General features: G+C 37.9%; 1 protein-coding gene across 6 annotated transcripts in view; it reads right to left on the minus strand.

Moving 5' to 3' along the window:
* Positions 1 to 18,061, minus strand: part of Vps13b (vacuolar protein sorting 13 homolog B) — a 441,647-nt gene that overhangs the window by 249,768 nt on the left and 173,818 nt on the right. For all 6 annotated transcript variants that reach the window (XM_026789767.1, XM_026789768.1, XM_013354110.2 and 3 more), the window contains exons 22-23: positions 17,668 to 17,795; positions 8,522 to 8,756 (exon numbers count right to left, since the gene is read on the minus strand). In XM_026789767.1, coding sequence (XP_026645568.1) covers positions 8,522 to 8,756; positions 17,668 to 17,795 — 363 coding nt within the window. The remainder of the gene's footprint in view (positions 1 to 8,521; positions 8,757 to 17,667; positions 17,796 to 18,061) is intronic.

Genomic DNA, 18,061 nt, shown 5'->3' on the forward strand with positions numbered 1-18,061 from the left:
GCAGTGTTTAAAAGAATACAGTTTCCGTGTAATTATTTAGGGTAAAGCTAGCCGTGCAGGCGGCCGGGGGGCCGGGGACACAGCCCGCCGCTCCTATTACTACACAACTCCAGCCAGACAGGGAAGAAACCAGCAAAGATCCAAACTAGTCCCTCTGAATGTGGGTGACAGTTCTATGGCTGGGCAGACTGAGGTGCCACTGGCAGTGGCACCAGATTTATCCCTACTGCAGGTACTGGCTTTTTGGGAACCTATTCTATTGGATGGAAATCTTGCCTACATATAGTTAGGAGGACCTTGGACCCCCCACAAAGCAAAGTGCAGTACCATCTGAGGAATGGATGAGGGGTGGGTTGGAGGGTAGATGGGGGAAAGGGAGGAAGGGAGGGAGTAGGAACTGGGATTGGTATGTAAAATGAAAAAAAGATAGTTTGTTTCCTTTTTTAAAAAAAGAATTTAAAAAAAAATTAAAAATAAAAAGATGTGCTGGGGTAAAGGTGACACAGAAATTGTGGGAGTGGCCAAACAATGGCTGATTCAGAGAGGGAGCTTCCTCCTGATGGCCAGGACTCAGAGGCAGGAAACCAAAGACCTAGGATAGAACCAAACATGCCCAGGGGGTGGGGAGGGGGGAGTCAACGAAATGATTCCTAATGATAATGTGCTATATTCATAGACTGTTGCTCAGCTGTCATCAAAGAAGACTCATCCAGCAACTGACAGCCACAGATGCAGAGACGCACAGCTCGAGGAAGCCTGCAGGAGATGGAAGAAAAGATGGTAGGAGCCAGAGCCAGAGGGTTCATGGACACCACAAGAAAACCCACAGAACCCACTGACCTGTGCTCCTGAGCACCGACCTAGGCACTCTGCACATCTGTTAGATGTGTAGCCAGATCTTATTGTGGGACTCCTAACAGGGGGTTCAGGTGCTGCTCCTGAGTCTGCTATCTGCTTTGGGCAACCTTTACACCTACTGGGTTGCCTTGTCTGGGCTGAGTAGAAGAGAAGCCTAGTGTCCCAACAACTTGATAAACCATGGCTGGAAGATATCCATGGGAGGGCTACCCTTTTCTGAAGAGAAACAGGGGAGGAAAAGTGTATGGGGGAGGGAAGGCTGGGAGGAGAGGATGAAGGGGAAACTGCAGTTGGCATATAAAAACAAAAAATAAATAAATAAATTATAATACAAATCCATGAACTTAAAAATATATTTAATATATTAAGATTAGATAAATTATAAAAATTGTTAAAAATGAGCAGCATATATGCATGCCACAAAATTATCCAAAATGGCTTACAACTAAACGTAATATACAAAACTAAGAAAAATATCAAAGGGTAAAAGGGAAAAAAAAAGGATGATCCTTTTCAGCAATAACCCAAAGGAGAGGTCCATGAGAAAAAGAGCCAATGAGGTGGCTGCAATGAACTTAAAATTGTTATGCAGCCCAAAAGAATAAAGAAATATCTGAGAGTTGAGGACAAATGCATAGATTGGGAGAAAATATTAAAGGAGATAGCTAAAAAAGAATTCTAATTCCAAACACAAAACTATTAGAACTGAATAAGAATAAAATTCTATTCAGAAAGTAAAAGCCTTAGAAGGTATCACTGACAACAAGAAAGATGGCATTTAAGCTTCACATCACATGTCACAAAGAACATGCAACTGAAGACAAGGAGAAAGCATCCCTTGGCTGTTGGGAAGACAAACCACAACATGATGTGCTGTGTACACAATGCATCGGAAGGAGGAATGCTCATTGCACTGCAAACAAAAATGACAAACCTCCTTTGAAGACATTTTGACAATTTCTTACAAAAGTAAACATGGCATACATGATACAACAACCACACACTTCTGCAATTATCCAACGGAGTTAACATAAAAATATTACAGATATGTGAGTGTATTATTCACAAACTACCCTGATTTCAAAGTAATCATAATGTTTCTGGTTGATGAACAGATAAATTGTCCTACAGACAATGTAAGCTTAGCATAGAAAAGGGAAGGAGCTATTAACCATCAAAACGCACAGAAGAAATGTTAACTGTTCACTATCAAGGTAAAGAAGCTGACATGAAAAGACTGTATGCCATACTATCTCAGGTCTAAGAAGGAAAGGCTAGGAGACAATAAATAGTAAGGTCATTGAGTGCCAGCTGTTGTAACAGATAAAGAAGCAGAGAGATTTCTCAGTGTAGTTCTGAGAATTCTGGGGGCAATGAAAATACTATGTATAAAAAGTTAATGGAAGAAATTTGTCATTATACATTTCTCTCAACTTCAAAACATATATCCCCTAGACAGTCCTAAAATAAACTATGAATTTTGAGGAACAAAGATGCCTCAATAGGCCCATCAATTATAGCCAATATAGCATTCATGTCAGTGATGTTGTCACGTGAAGAGATGCATGTGAGGGGGAGGGACTATATCAGACATTTCTACAATTGTGTCTTAATTTTGTAGTGAACCTAAAATTAAGTGTCACAATAGTATCAAACACAGTTTACAAAGACTTTAAAATACAAAAATTAAAAAGGAAGAAAATGACCTGTGGTGTTATTTTGTTTGTGCTCTAGCAAGGCTTGCCTGATTATCAGAGGGCAGAGCTAGCCACTAGGTAACCATAGAGGTCTGGAGGTCAGTACAGACAGACAGGAAGTGACATGACTTGTCAGAGAGAGGAATACCAGGCAGGAGGAGACAGGGTTCAGGCCTGTTTTCTGATGGCATTGGCAAGGTAAGAACTATCTGTAGCTTGCTCCTTTCTCTTTCAGATGTTTCAACATCTGCCCTGATATCTGGCTCCAGATCTTTATTAAGACCAATTAGAACTTCTGCAACAATTATCTTTCTCTTAATGACCAAGAAAAAATGCTTTCTTTACAAAGTGATAAGGGAGCTAGGCAAGCATTTAGTTTGGTCACACTAGCTTTTGTTCTAATGTAATGTTCTAGACATTCAGAAATACAGAACAGGCTAGAGTGAAGTAGATGGTACAAGAATACACTTTTAGCATTTAAGAGCTACCAAACCCTTAGGGTAATAAAGGATTGGAGAGGTTGATTGTGAGTAACAAGAGAATAGTGCCTGCAGCAGCCATGGCAGCCAGATTGAGGTGCCTCGAAGTAGCACCACAAAAGATGTGACAGCCCAGATGTATAATCTCATTTTATGGGAAGCTGAGGTGCGAGGATTGAAAACATAGTCTGGGCTCAGGAAAAGCCTAAAATTTGACATCATTTGTAAAATGTGTCTGGTCATTTTCAAGACATTTAAAAATATCATCAAAAGAAAATTAGAAGTTGTTTTCTGGGAGTCAAAAGATTTTTATTTGCATACAAAATTTAAGAATTAAATCAAGAAGTCTACAAGAAATGGGAAGACACTGCATAGCACTCCAACATGCTCACAACTGCACACAGTCCTCCATCCTCATAAAAGATAGAAGATTATGAAGCCGTTTTCAGCTCCTCACATGAAACAATGCATACACACCGACAGGGGCAGTAAGGAAAAGAGGCTTTGCATTTTACACAGATGCGCAACAATTTCCACATCAGGTCCTACGAAAGTCACTAAATCCAACAACAGCAAAGTTTTAACTTACAAATGATCTCAATATTCCATTTCTGTCAAAATATTTTTATTAAAGTCACAGGCAGCTCTTTCAAAGAAGAAATAACAAACCTCTGCTGGGCACAGGGTAGAAACCCATCTGCTCAGAGGTGTTGGCTGCAAGTGCTCCCTAATGCAACTCAAGATGTTGATTTTGACCCGAATAGCCTACACAGACTGAGACCATCTCTTCCCACTGCATCTGAAATCAGATGAAACATTTTAGCATGGAGCCCCATGTCATGAACTCAAACATAAGTGAGTACAGAGAGAGCCTTGCATATCTCGTGAGATAGCCTCCACATCATCCCATTAATCACACTGTAATCTTCTAGAAAGCCTCTTAAAGAATTTGTTTGAATTACCAATGAACTTTCAAAAAAAGTTGACTAAGAGCTGTGTGAAAGCGTCATATAGACTACAGGCACTATACGTCGTGAGTTCAGATCCTCTCACACGCCATGCTAATGATGGAATTGAGCAGGAGTAAGACAGGGGCCACAGGTGGAACAAAATTAACTAAGATCAGGTTAGGAATTATGGCGAAAGGGGGTGAAAAAGGAAGGAAAAGCAACTACAGACTACATGCTGCTACGCCATACCTAATTAGGAAAGAATGACTGTGTCAAAGATGCTAGGGAAAGAAGGCTTCTATCAAGAGAAAGATAATATAAAAGATAATTAAAAAGCCTCCTTTTAATATGTCATACCACCAATCCAGAAAAGAAGTTTTCAACTCAACTTTCATTTCAAGAAAGGCAGAGAACTGAACATCAAATCTTGAGCCACAAACATACACAGGCTCTCTACTTCTTGGCTTAAGACAAAATATACAGTAATCCAAATACTAATCTTACAATCTAATAATATGAACAAGGTGTTGACCGATTTAGTACAATCAAGCATTAAACCTTGTTTTTGTAATATAAAACCATATTATTTTCTTTATGAATCCAACTTTTCCAAGTTCACCTTTTGTTGGAAACGAGTATGTTCAATTTCAAAGAGGTATGAATTTGCAACTGAAAGCGCGGCAATCTAAGAGATCAGGGACACACTGAAAACTGAACCGCAGCTCCAGCCATCTCACAATAGGTACTTGGTGTAAACACATTAGAAACATGAAAATAACATATTCAATGATATCACCCTCTTTTATTTCTACCTTGGACTATAAAAATACCCCAAACTACCAGCCAAACTCCATCCCCCAGGGAATCACACTCTTTGTGAAGAGTCAGGGATCCCTAGCACCTCCTGGAGGTCCCACTCAGCCTTTCCTGGTAGCCCATCTTCAATCCTCTGTGACTCCTCACACATCAGCAGAATGACGTCTACCGGGGGCCCCACATTTCACCGGGATTTAAAGATCTAGCAGCCTCTACATTTGATTATGACTAAGACTGGACAACAGCTACCAAAGAACAGAATACTCACCCACCCTGCAAATACTAGACCAGGTACCTGTACCAGATCCCATTGCAAAAACACAAACAGTCAGGACAATATAGCTCCGTTGGAGTCCAGGAACCCTACTGTGGTAGACATTGAGAGAAGCAATGAAGCTGAGGTACAGGACAAGGACTTTCCAATCACAGTCACGGACATACTTAAGAGCTTTAAAGAGGGTATGAATAAATGCCTCAAAGAAGATCATGACTACAGAAGCAGTTGAATGAAATAATGAATATAGTTCAAAACATGAAAGAATTTAGAAGAAAATGCAAACTAAAAGAAAGCTAGAAGTGAAAAACTTATGATGTCAAACAAAAGCCTTTGAGGTAAGCTTCAGCAGGAGATTAAAGACATGGAGGAGAGAATTTAAGGCCTTAAGAAGAAGGTAGAAAAACATGGATATCTAAGTGAAAGAAGAGGTTAAATCTAAATAAATCTAAGCATAAAATATTTAGGAAATATTGATTATGTAAAGATCAAGCCTACAAATTAAAGGTATAGAAGAAGAAGAGTCCCAGAACAAAGACATAGAAGATATTTCTAGCAAAGTCATAAAAGAAAAAGTCTGAAGAAAGAGGTGACTATCAAGGTACAATAAACATATAGAACACCAAGTAAGATCAAAAAGGAATTTCCCCATGACACAAAATAACCAAAATAGCAAACTAATGGGGGGGGGGGTATTAAAAGCTTCAGAAAGTTACATATGAAGGCAGGCCCATGAGAGTTAAAACTTTGCTTTTCAATGAAAGTTCTGATAGCCAGAAGGTCCTGGACAGGGGTGAACAAGTTCTAAGAGACTACTGGTGCCAGTCCAGGATACAATGCCCAGTAAAACTAGAAAAAGAAAAACATTCTAAGACAGAATCAAATTTAATCCATTTATGTTCACCAATTCAGCTCACAGAAGGTGCTAGAAGGACAACTTCATTCTGACACAGCTTACACCAGAGCAGACAAATTCAGTGCAGAATGCTACACGACCTTAGAAGAACAACAGAACATCTTGAATTAAGCAAAATGGAAACTGAAGGAACATTTCCTATTTTTCTTCACAAAGCCACTATTACCTTGATACCAAAACCATACAAAGACCCATCCCCCCCAAAGAAAGAAAATTATAAACTAATATCCCTTTTGAATAGAAATGCAAAATTTCTCCATAAAAACACCTGCTATTTGAATATGAACACGTGAAAAAGATCATCCAGCATAATCAAGTTGGACTGTTCACTGCGGGCAGGACTGCAAACTGGGACAGCCCCTGTTGAAATCCTGTGGAGAGTCCTTAAGTGCTAAAAATCAATTTACCATAAAATTCAGCTACAGCACTCTTGGGTATATACACAAAGGACTCTACAATGTAATCCAAAGATACTAGCTCATCCACGTTCACTGCTGCTCTATTCATAATAGCCAGAAACTGGAAACAGTCTACATCACCATCACTAGTGAACAGGTAATGCAAACGTGGCAGTGTTACACGATGGAGTATTATGCAGCTGTTAAGAAAATGGAAACTCAGGTAAATGAAACAATCATTCTGAGTGCGGTCACTGGGCTGCAGAAAATACCAAACATTGCGTGTTTTCTCTTATATCTGAGTGTCAGATTTTATGCTATAGATGTGTGTTTTTCAAAGGGGATGGGGTGGGGGACTTCCAAGGAAGGAGAAAATACAATATAGGATAACAAATAGATGGAGTTATATGTATAAAATAAGATGGGGAGGAAAAGGAGAGGGCAGGCAAAGGAGGAAATGGAGGGGGCGAGGTCAACAAACAGGGCCTTTTGAAAAGCCTACTATTATAGAAACTATACCTAAAATATATACATACATGAAACGAAGCTAAATGGACTCAATATACAATGTCATTTTATGTCACCAAGTAAATTCTCCAGTGCAAGGAATTGATTACATCTAGTTGAGTTGATGGACAAAGGGTTCACAGAGATACCACACACACACAGCCACCAAATACCACAGGCTATTCCAAAGTTATTAGTTACTTTCCACAGCCTGATGGTTATACCTGAAGGGAAAACTTATGACATTGAACACTGAAAAATCGAGGTGGTGTCCAACTAGAAGCTTCACCCATATTAATTCATGTTCATGGTGCTAAAAGGTGCTCACACACTACCAGAGAAATCATCAATTTCAGAAAAATGTTATAATCAGTATCACCCAGCTAAACACCTGCAACCCACAACAGAGACCTGCTTGCAAAATGTGCCAGTACAATAGAGGAACCAATATTATGAGAATAAAGAACCATATTCTGTTTGGATTTAAGATCAGTCCATGAAATAAAAACCATGTATGATACCACTAAAGTGGTTAAAAAGCTGAGAGTAGACAGGTCATAAGCCTGGGTAAAACCCTAATACTACTACTCAGTTAAAGGGACACAGTGACTAAGATTCCTGGTGACGTGCTCTATACCTACAATGTGCAGTGAACAAAGTGCAGAGAGCGAGAGGCCGTGACACACGCACACCACTCTACAAGGCACAGGGATCTATGAGGAAGGAGAGATAGAGCAAGAGCCAGAGGTGGGTGATGCCACATGAGCAATGTCCAACACACATAAGACCACAGGGGAGGTGACATTACCCTCAAGACTTGCACAGGCTGAAAGCAGACAAAATCCTAGCACTAAGAATGAGAAGTGAGGACAAGCCCACTCTGGTACCGACTGGGAACGAGATTTCACACTGACAGATGGACCACATGCAGGGCAGCTCCCCTGCCCAGGAGTAGCAGGCTAAAACAGGCTCCCTGTGTGTTACATGTTCTCTTTCTTTTGGTATTATTTTGTACTATTGACTTTCTTTTTGTGAGTTTTTTCTTTTTGCTGTTGTCCTGGCTCATGGTGTTTTGGATTTTTTTTTTTTTTTTTTTGAGAAAAAGGACATGAAGGTTGGTGGGTAGAGAGGCAGTGATAATCGGGGAGGGGTAGGGAAGGGGAAGGAATATAATCACAGTACAGCAAAGCTTTCAAAATAAGCTCAAACCAATGTTCATTCTAATATTCCCTGTTTGAGTTTTATAATCATATTATATTGTATAGATAATGTACATTTATCTATAAATGATGATGTAGAAGTATGAAAGCACAAAAATACCACAACACAGTACAATTATAATAAATATTCAGATAGAGTGGATGTATACTAATATATTAGAAACAAAACAGGGCAGGAGAGATGGCTACACGGTTAAAACCAGAGCACCCACATGGCAGCTCACAACTGTCTGTAGCTCCATGCCCACCAAATACAAGCGCTCTGCTGATGTCTCTTGAGTCGCACTTAGGTGTGCACTGACATACGTACAGCCAAAACACATCAAATGGATAAAATAAACGGGGAGAGGGGAAGTCTATCCATGCCAGCATAAAACAACAGTATGAAAAAAACATGTAAATGTACCCTCTTCAAGGATGGGTCGTGGTATGACAAAGGGGATCTCCTGCAGGGGCTCCATGCACTTATGACCAGCACTGATGATCTTTATTTGCGGCAAACAGAGGACAAGTGTTCCTGGTGTGCTGGTTTGTCCATGGTACCAACTTCTTACTGTCCCAGGGATGTCACCAGATACAATTGTACTTGGGGAAGGCAGGCTGTCGTTTGGAATGAACACACAGCAAGACTGTACATCGAGCTAGAAAAGAAAAGCAGAATTGAAATACTAGGGTCAGATCAAACATACACTGGAACTACAGCTATCTTCACAATAAGTAATGAAGTCCAAATGGAAACATGCCCTGCGTGTGTCTTCATGAGTTATTTTACTTAAACACAAATGACAATTTAAAAAGTATTGTTTCAAGCTATAAACTTGATCAAAGCATCGAGTGACATGAGTTAAAAATGCAGTTGCCCTTCGCCATTTGTTTCCAAGAATAATGCTCAAGTTAGAAAGAGTGCTGGGAAATGGAGAAAGATATCCCCGCTTCTCCAGTTCATAAGCTTTGGTTAGCAGCAGCCAGATGAAGCTGCAAACTGTTTTTTAAATAATGCTGTTCTTATGCCCACTCAGGGTCCTATATTTTAAAATTACAGACTAAAATAGATGAATACATACTTAATACACTCAGTTCCTTGCTATAAACAACCCCTGGAAGAAGGTGTCTTTGTAACAAACTGTGCATACACCCAAAGAGACAATATATGTGCGTGTGTGTGCCAATATGTATTACATGTGATAAAATAATCTTAGAAATCAAAGTGTTTTTTGTCATTTGAGTCTACAAGTTATTAGGTAAATTGTAATTTTACATAAAATGCTTAATTCCCCTTAAAAATTTAGAATCGTTACTTAACTCACGAGACCTATAGAGCATCAAGACCAAATAAGTCCACATGTAAAACTCACTAATATCTGTGTTTTTTAATTCAGAACCAGTGAATATTAAGTTCTGTTGGTCTTAGCTGATTATTACAAAATAATATTTTATATCTGGTTACAATATTGCCTCATTTCTAGCATACTTGAGCTGTTTTGTTAAGTAAATATAAACTACAACTTGTTAGTTTCCTATGTAACTGCACAACAAAGATGTATTTGAAGGTGTGATGAGACCTGTACTGTTTTTTCAGTCTTGGGTACTTCAGGTAATTAGACCACCAAGGGCACTATATTCACAAACAGATAACAATGTCTATAGTAATATCCCTTCTCTCAAGGTGAGGCATTTCTAGTGAGAAAATGGAATTCCATTAGATTTCCTTGATAAAATAAGTAATCCATTAACCTACATATAAACAACACTGTCTATGCTGGCTTCACACATCTGGGGATGTAAAACTACTAAATGCAATGAAGAAAAACGGCACATAACCTTCTGTGAAAACAAATGCCTGTGACATACCAACCTGTCTCTATTAGTTTTAGAACCTTATCTTGAAGCTCAGACAATTTAAGCACACAAGTGTATCACAATTGGTCAGCTCAAGATCACAAAGTACTCCATTGAGAAATAAGTCTAATTTGTCTTATATGTAACATTAGTATGTTTTAAATAATTAACACAATGTATTAGTGATGTTTAATTGTATAATCTACAATGGCATAACCTAAGTGAGCATTCTTTCCTAATTCAGGTTAAAAGAACAAAAGCTGAATCAAGATTAACAATTCATATAGATACTGATGTTCTGTTAAAAACACTCTCAATGATGTGAGGCCAATTGTTTACTAATATTAAAACATGTGACCACATACACAAAGTCAGAACTAGAAATGCAATTTTAATTGCACTCTAAATTCCAAAATCATAAACATGCCACTCTACTAACTTCAATGTCAACTATTTCCCAGCATGGAAACAGTAACAATGTATACAGAATCAAGAGTAAATTTCCCTGCATGGAAACAGTAACAATGTATACAGAATCAAGAGTAAAGCCATGCAGGAGCAAGACAAAAGTCTACAAGATAAGCTTTCTAAAATAGGCAGCATGTGAGGAGGGTTCCGTTGGAGATTAGAATCTACACACACATAATGTAAAGCACTCAAAATTATTGTGAAGTGACATGTGTTCTATACACTGAGGCTATCACATGAATCTTTTTACATTTTTAGAATAACTGTTAAACCATGTGTCTAAACTGTGGTTTAATGTAAAATTCTGAGTGATTTATATTACTGGGCATAAATGCGCAGCTGTAAATTTTGCATTAATGTAAGGACCTGACAATCCAAGGGAAAGAAAATGAAGTAATCTGCCAGTAAGACATCCTGAGTCCGGGGGTCAGATTTTGTTCATGGAAACCACCTGGTTGGGACCCTCTGCACCACACCAAACACAAACGATCTTTAAAAAAATATCCTGGTCATTACTGCACTGCAGCTGCGCTGTGTGACTTCATCTTTCCATGGCAACAGCCTTTCTGTTTCAAGGATCCTGTTTCAGTTTTGGTAGCAACATGTTCTTCTGCCAACATTGAACACATTCATGGGTGAAAGTAGGGGGATTATTACAAATTCTTGAAGTAGAACCACCTCTATTTAATTCCTACTAGGTCAGGGACTATGTCATTAGGGATCAGATACAAACGGTACACCAATAAAGAAAAGAAGTTTAGTATTCATATTTTAACAAATGAAATTACTGCATGTATTCTTTTCCTTAAATTTCAAGATTATGTGTTATTAAAACAGATCTATGCTATGTCGTTTTCCAGCTCTATACGTGAGACTTCAAATTTAGAAGCTTGTTCTTTTCTAAGCACAGGAAAGGACTGGATGCAGAGAAGAGGCAAGATGGGGTAGGGAAGAACCAGGAGGAGTAGAGAAGAGAAAACTGCAATTGAGATGTATTTTATAAGGAAAGAATCTATTTTCAATGAAAGGGAAAAAACAGAATTTTTGTGATTTATGTGCTGTACAAATGTGATGGCAAGTCACTTAAAGAAAAGTATTTACACATTAACCTGAAAACCTTAAGGCGTCAATGCCCATCAAATGTCTCTAATGCTGTGCTGGGTGCCCTGTACAAGATAACCGCTTCCTATTACCAAATAATATGCTGCCTTCGTTTGAAATGAAAACTTTAGGAATGATTGTATTTACTTAAAAATGATATAAAAAAGACATTCTCTCTGTGAATATCTTTTATTCTTTAAGAAATGATTTTAAATTTAAGGAAAACTGAGTATCATAAACTGCTTCCTTCATGATTTTTCAGCAGTGCCCTCTTTAACACCAATGATCTCAGAGATACGTAACAAGAACGAAGAGGCCATGAATTTGGGAGGAAGCAGGCAGGGGGCATGGAAGGGATAGAAGGAGGTGAAAAAAGGGAGAAAATATATAATTATATTTTGATGAAGAATAAAGTAAGTTTAAAAATGAAGGCAGTAAGATGTATGGATTTGGAGACTGGTGATCTAGAAGGCTGATATAATCAAAACACATTATATGAAATCCTTGAGGAATTAACAAAAATATATTCTTAAAAGAAAGAAAAAAATTGAAATAATCAACTATTTCTTTCCAGCACTTACATGTGAGACACTTTGTATAATCAGCATATTGTTTTTAACACTGTTGTGTGGCTTTCTGTGTCATAATAAATGTGAATAATTGCAGGAGCAAAACTAAACTGTTAATATGCAAAAATGCTTGAAAATAAAACAATGATCTGAGCTGGAACTCATAATACAGGGACAAAAGAAATAGTCCTGATATGGAAAAGATTACAATGAACACTGAGAAAGCACAATGGTAGAGAGCTTCATTAATATGTGAGACTCTCTTGCAGCATAAAAAATTACTTGACAATATTTCAGAGAATTTCTGACCATTAGAAAACCTTGGGCAGAACATAAACTCGAAGTCAGCACTGTGGTGTTCATTCGACCCACTCCACATAACACAGTGCCCGGCATTTACTAGGGACTCAGCAAATAACGGTGAAATAAGGAAATGAGTTTTGCCACCATAAATGAAAAACATTTCATTTATGTTGTTCATTATTTTGTTCCCCACAGAAGAAATCTATTAGTACAATCAATAAAATTCACTTATTAGTAGGACAAGTTCAAACAGAGTTGTGGTATCTGTAATAAGTCATTTTCCTTAGGGGAAATACAATATTGACAGAAAGATGTCAACTGAACATTGCTAAACAATTAAATCCACAAATAAACACTGTTTATGATTCGTGAGACTAAATATATTGGCCTTCAAAGACTTTAAAAAGATATACATGATGCACATACTTTAAAATGTGACTATTTACCTATTTATATACATGGGCTTTCAAAATTAACAGTCTTCTATTTATGCCATAACAAATACATACATACAACTGTAGCCAAATTCATTCCTTATTAGCCTGTTTCCTATTTGGAGTCTCTATAGAGATAACTATAGATATGTGATAACTTGGAGCGGACAAAGTTTATTTCATCTTACAGGTCCCTGTCCCAGTCCATCACTAGGAGACTTTAGGTCTGGAACTCAAGACAAGAGCCTGGAAAAGGAACAGACGCAGAAGCCATGAGGAGCTGTTCACTGGCTTGCTCATCCTGCTGTCTTATATCTCCTACCCACAGTGAGTGAGGCCTTTTTATACCAGTCATCAGTCAAGAAAATGTACCACAGACTAGTGCAAAGGCAAACCTGGGGGGGGGGGGACACATTTTCTCAACTCAAGTTCCTTCTTTGTAAATGACACTGGCTTGTGTCAAAATGACATAAAACAGCACAATATGTCATGGAAATACTTCGGTATAGGATCCAAATATACAGCAGTTTAAGTTTCAAATAAAAATAAAACAAAATAAATCCTCAAAGGGAAACATGGAATACCTTCCATACTTTTCCCATTCAATTTTGATGGGGGGGGGAGTGGGATTCCTAGAGTTTGCAGATTTCTCCCTGCTAACAAGCTACCATGCACAGACAGAACTGTCAGTGTGGATGTTATAAAACATAACATAATTAACGTGAAATTCATCTGCCTATAAGATATATCTACTCATGCTTGATCCTGAAGATAAGCCAGGGAGTTCACCAGACATCAAGAAATATGATTATTTAATCACTGGCCACAATGTGGGTGAAATTCCCCAGGAGAGAATTCGATTGCACTGGCTTAAATGGCTTACGGCGCTTTACTTGAGAAAGTATGATTGACAGTAGTTCTCCACGTAATGGCAGAGAACTGTTGAGGGGTCAGAGACTCGGAAACAAATCCAACACTGAAATGTTGTAGGACACCAACGTGAACCTCAAAATACGTGAGCAGAACAGTGGAGTTCAACAGCAATGAAATGCTTTACTTTCTCAGTTCTAGGCCAGAACATTTCTATTTTTGAAACTTTATGCCATTGTTAATTATGTGTTTGCAGAATAAAATTGTAAATTTCTGAAATGTAAGATCATCTTTGATAATACTGGAACTCATGGTTCTCAAGATTTAAAAAAAAAAAACAAAAAACAGGAAAGAACAAATGAGCCTAATATAATCTGTTAAAAGATCCCCAACCAAGAAAAATGTCAAAGTCAACATGCACTATTACAAAATAACCATTATAAGGATGTATAAAAGCCCTATTTTGCCACTGAAAAAATAAATAGGCTATACCAAATATTGTTAATGCATTTATACTTCTTGAGTTTTTCTGCCCTAAGTAAAATAACATGGTCTTAACAAATATCAACTTTGGCTCCAAACTCAACTTCCCATAAACTCTGAAAGCAAATACATTTATTTCTTCAAAGTTTTGCTAATAGAATAATTTTTTGATGGCTTTAAAGTAATGATGATCAGTTTTATCTCTGGTTTACATTTTGGTCCATAAAATATCTTAGAAAATGGAGAATGCTTTCTTTACAAACAATATTTTAACTTAGATTTTAATTACTTAATCAGAATACATATAATTTTACCTCTAAAACTTCTATGATACATTAACATCTGGAAACGTTTAAATATATACAATAGGTTTTACACAAGACCATGACTGGAACACAGGAACTAAAGTCTGTAGGTCAGAGCCAGATAACTTATGCAATGATATAATCATGTGCAAATAGAGTTACTCAAAATGAGGAATCATAATCATACGCATTTCAAAGCGTAAGGGTGATAAATTTTATGTTAAGTGTATTTCATCTAATTTCATGTAAAATAAACAAAGAACCATTATCTCTATTTATGAATAATTGACAATGAAATGAGGTTAAGTATAGCTAGTAAGGTCATTGCATCATTATCAAACAACAGACAAAATTCACACAAGAACGGTAAATTGGAAATAACCTTACATATTAATGGTATATTTCATAGACAGATGAACAATAGAAAGCTGAGCTAACATTCAAGCTCTGCTGTGACTCTGGAGATTTAAGACACCCTGGACTACATAGCCCTTCAAGCGTCACCTCCCACGCATGTCATGAGTTTCTCTCAGGGACATTCCTCTTCTGCTAGCTAACGTAGTGAGTTTCCTCTCATGTCCTCCTTGTTTGAAGCATCTCTGGGAAGATCCTCCAAATAACACTTGTACAATAACTCTGTTTGTTGACTCTAGAAAGGAATACTCTGAAGTACCAGAATATCTGACAGTCATTTCGAATACACATATAAATCAAACTGTACTTTCTTCTACTCCTGAAAAGCTGCACTCAATATTTAAATGACATTACTACTCAAACATCAAAACTAGAATTCTGAGGACCTCCTCGACAGACTGTCATTCCCTAAATCATCCGGTCAACAAGTTACCCGTCTGGTCTACAACGCGAGTTCTAGGATAGGCTCCAAAGCTACAAAGAAACCTTGTCTCGAAAAACGAACAAACAAACAAAAAACAAACAAAACCAAGAAGTTAAACTTGAGTCATATGGTTATTAACTTGACTCATTACCTAGTGTTATGTAACTACAGATTTTGTTGTTGTTCATTTATTTTGCTTGCTTCTAATTCTGTTAATTCATCCTGGGTATGATATAGAACACAAATTGTTTGCTTGGTAACCTGTAGATATAAAAGCTTCTGATATTAGTACTTAGTGACATGGTCTAGCTTACTTGGTTGTCTCTGTTAACTGATGCATTACGGACCACAGAATGATGCCAACTAGTTCTTCTAGTAATCACGGACTATTCACCTGAGTCACTGTAACACTGTGTGGATACACAATGCTCCCCAAACACCTGTGCTCATGTCCACGGATGAGAGCATAACTACATCAGTTAGAAGGCAGACCCTAGTTGAAGGAAGTCAGCAGCTCTGCTCTGCCACACCTTCCTGCTGCAGGGTGGTGCCCAGCACTGTCCGAAGGCCATAAGGCAGCACATTCTTCCTAGAGCTGACTGTCTCCAGTGCTCTGTCACAGTAACAGAATATTAAGTAGCTTTAGTTTCCAAATACATCAGGGACACAGCAGTGAGTGCCCACAGTGCAGCCTAATGTACTCACATGCCTTTCTGAGTCCCAGAACTTTCAAACGGCTCTGAGAGGGGCTCCATGGAGGATGTTTCATGTCAGGGCACTGTGTGTCTCTGTGTGCATGTGTACTATATAAACTCATTTTCTAGGATTCTGGTAATACTTTTACTAGAAAAAAAAATCAGCAATATGAAACAAAGAAAAATGGACATGTACTTCACAGACAAAAAGTTTGTAAGAATCACAAGAAAGTAACTTTATGTAAAAAGGTGTAAATATCCAAAAATGATATTATCGCCAAATTCTATCATATATAAAATGTTTAGGAAAGTATATCTTTCCTACTAGATATAATATTGCCAGACCTGCTGAAACACAAATGCTGGTTGCTGCAACAGGAGACCCGGCCCTGCTGGCCCTGGGAGAGCTGGCCCCACCCTCACCAATGGAACAGAACACCCAACCACAATGGCACGGGCAGGGAGAGCTGACTCTGCCCCTCCCTGGAGGGGGGGCTCCCAGCAAAGGCCCACAGTGACCAACTTAGCTAACACTCAGGTCCACATCTAGGGCTCTGAGTGGGCCCAGCCCAACATTCACGGTATCTGTGATCTGCTGGAGAAAGTGGAGGAACTGGTCCTGTGGAACCACAGCCACAGGATCTCCATAAATCGGGGCAACAGCAGGAGATCCCAAAGAAGTTTCAATGAGGGTCATGGTATTGATGGCATGGCAGAAGCCGAACCAGACCAACAACTCATTGCAATCAACTACTACTAACAAAGTTGTCTGGACAAAAGGTTATACTAACGACACTCAGCAGCTCTCTGAGCCACTAAGAAAAATGAACAGGTGACAGTGAAATGGGAAAGATGACGAGAAAGTGGGTTGTTTGTTTTTTTTAAATTAATACTTTAATTGATTTTTTAAATTTTCTTTTGGGGGTGATAATGAAAGGGTAAAGAGTAGATACTGAGGAACTGGGAAATGAGGGAGATTAAAGTGCATGATGTGAAATTTCCAAAAAAAATAATAAAAAATTATGTTTATTAAAAAGGTAAGTTTTTTCTACTAGATTTAATAATGCCAAATGTGTTGAAAAAAAAATGCCAATTCCAAAATACTGTAGGTTGAACAACAAATAGATTGTGCTATATGCATTAAAAAGTCAAAATAAATTGGGATAAAATTAATATACATAAAGATATGGCTAATAATTTTCACATTTAATTTGTAATTAAGAAAAAGATTAACAGATTTTATATACTAATTGATACTACTCAGATTTTTTTCCTAATTCTGAGAGAAGGCTGATCCACAAAATCAGTTTTGAAATCTACTGAATAATATTTCAAAAATTATATTTAGAATAATTTTGAGTTGTTTTAAATTTAAAGAAACATTTCAAAATACACACATTCTTATAACATGTATTTTTTAACATAATTTTGATTGCAAAAAAAAACTGTACCATAAACATGATATAGAGTATAAGAACCACAAGACAAACTCCGGAAATGCTGTCTGTAATAAACAGTACACCAGTGTACAAGAGACAGGACAGACCACGGGAATGTTGACAGAAAAATTATATCACTATTAAATATGCTAAAATTACAAAAGATTGTGAAATGTAAAGCCATAGTAATTCTAATACTTAAATTTACCTGTAGTGTGAGGCTCTTCACTGCATTCCATAATATTCCAATAAATTCTTTCATTCTTTCTTCAGGACTTCTACGACCTTCATGAATGTGTAGCATGGTCTTCATGGGAACTGACAGTGCTCGGGACTCTAGGTGTGAAAGCAGCTGGATGTCAGCAAACACAGTCACTGAAGACAGTTTCCTTCCCTGCTTAAAATCACCACAACCACCTGAGACCACAGGTGCCACAAGACTCCATCCCCTGGGGCCACTGACAGCTGGAAAAGGTGACACAGAGAGGCACCCTTATCAACAGGTAAAGGTGACACAGAGAGGCACCCTTATCAACAGGTAAAGGTGACAACAGGTAAAGGTGACACAGAGAGGCACCCCTTATCAACAGGTAAAGGTGACA

This window comes from Microtus ochrogaster, unplaced genomic scaffold, assembly GCF_000317375.1.
Source record: "Microtus ochrogaster isolate Prairie Vole_2 unplaced genomic scaffold, MicOch1.0 UNK29, whole genome shotgun sequence".
In the NCBI taxonomy this organism is placed as follows: domain Eukaryota; kingdom Metazoa; phylum Chordata; class Mammalia; order Rodentia; family Cricetidae; genus Microtus; species Microtus ochrogaster.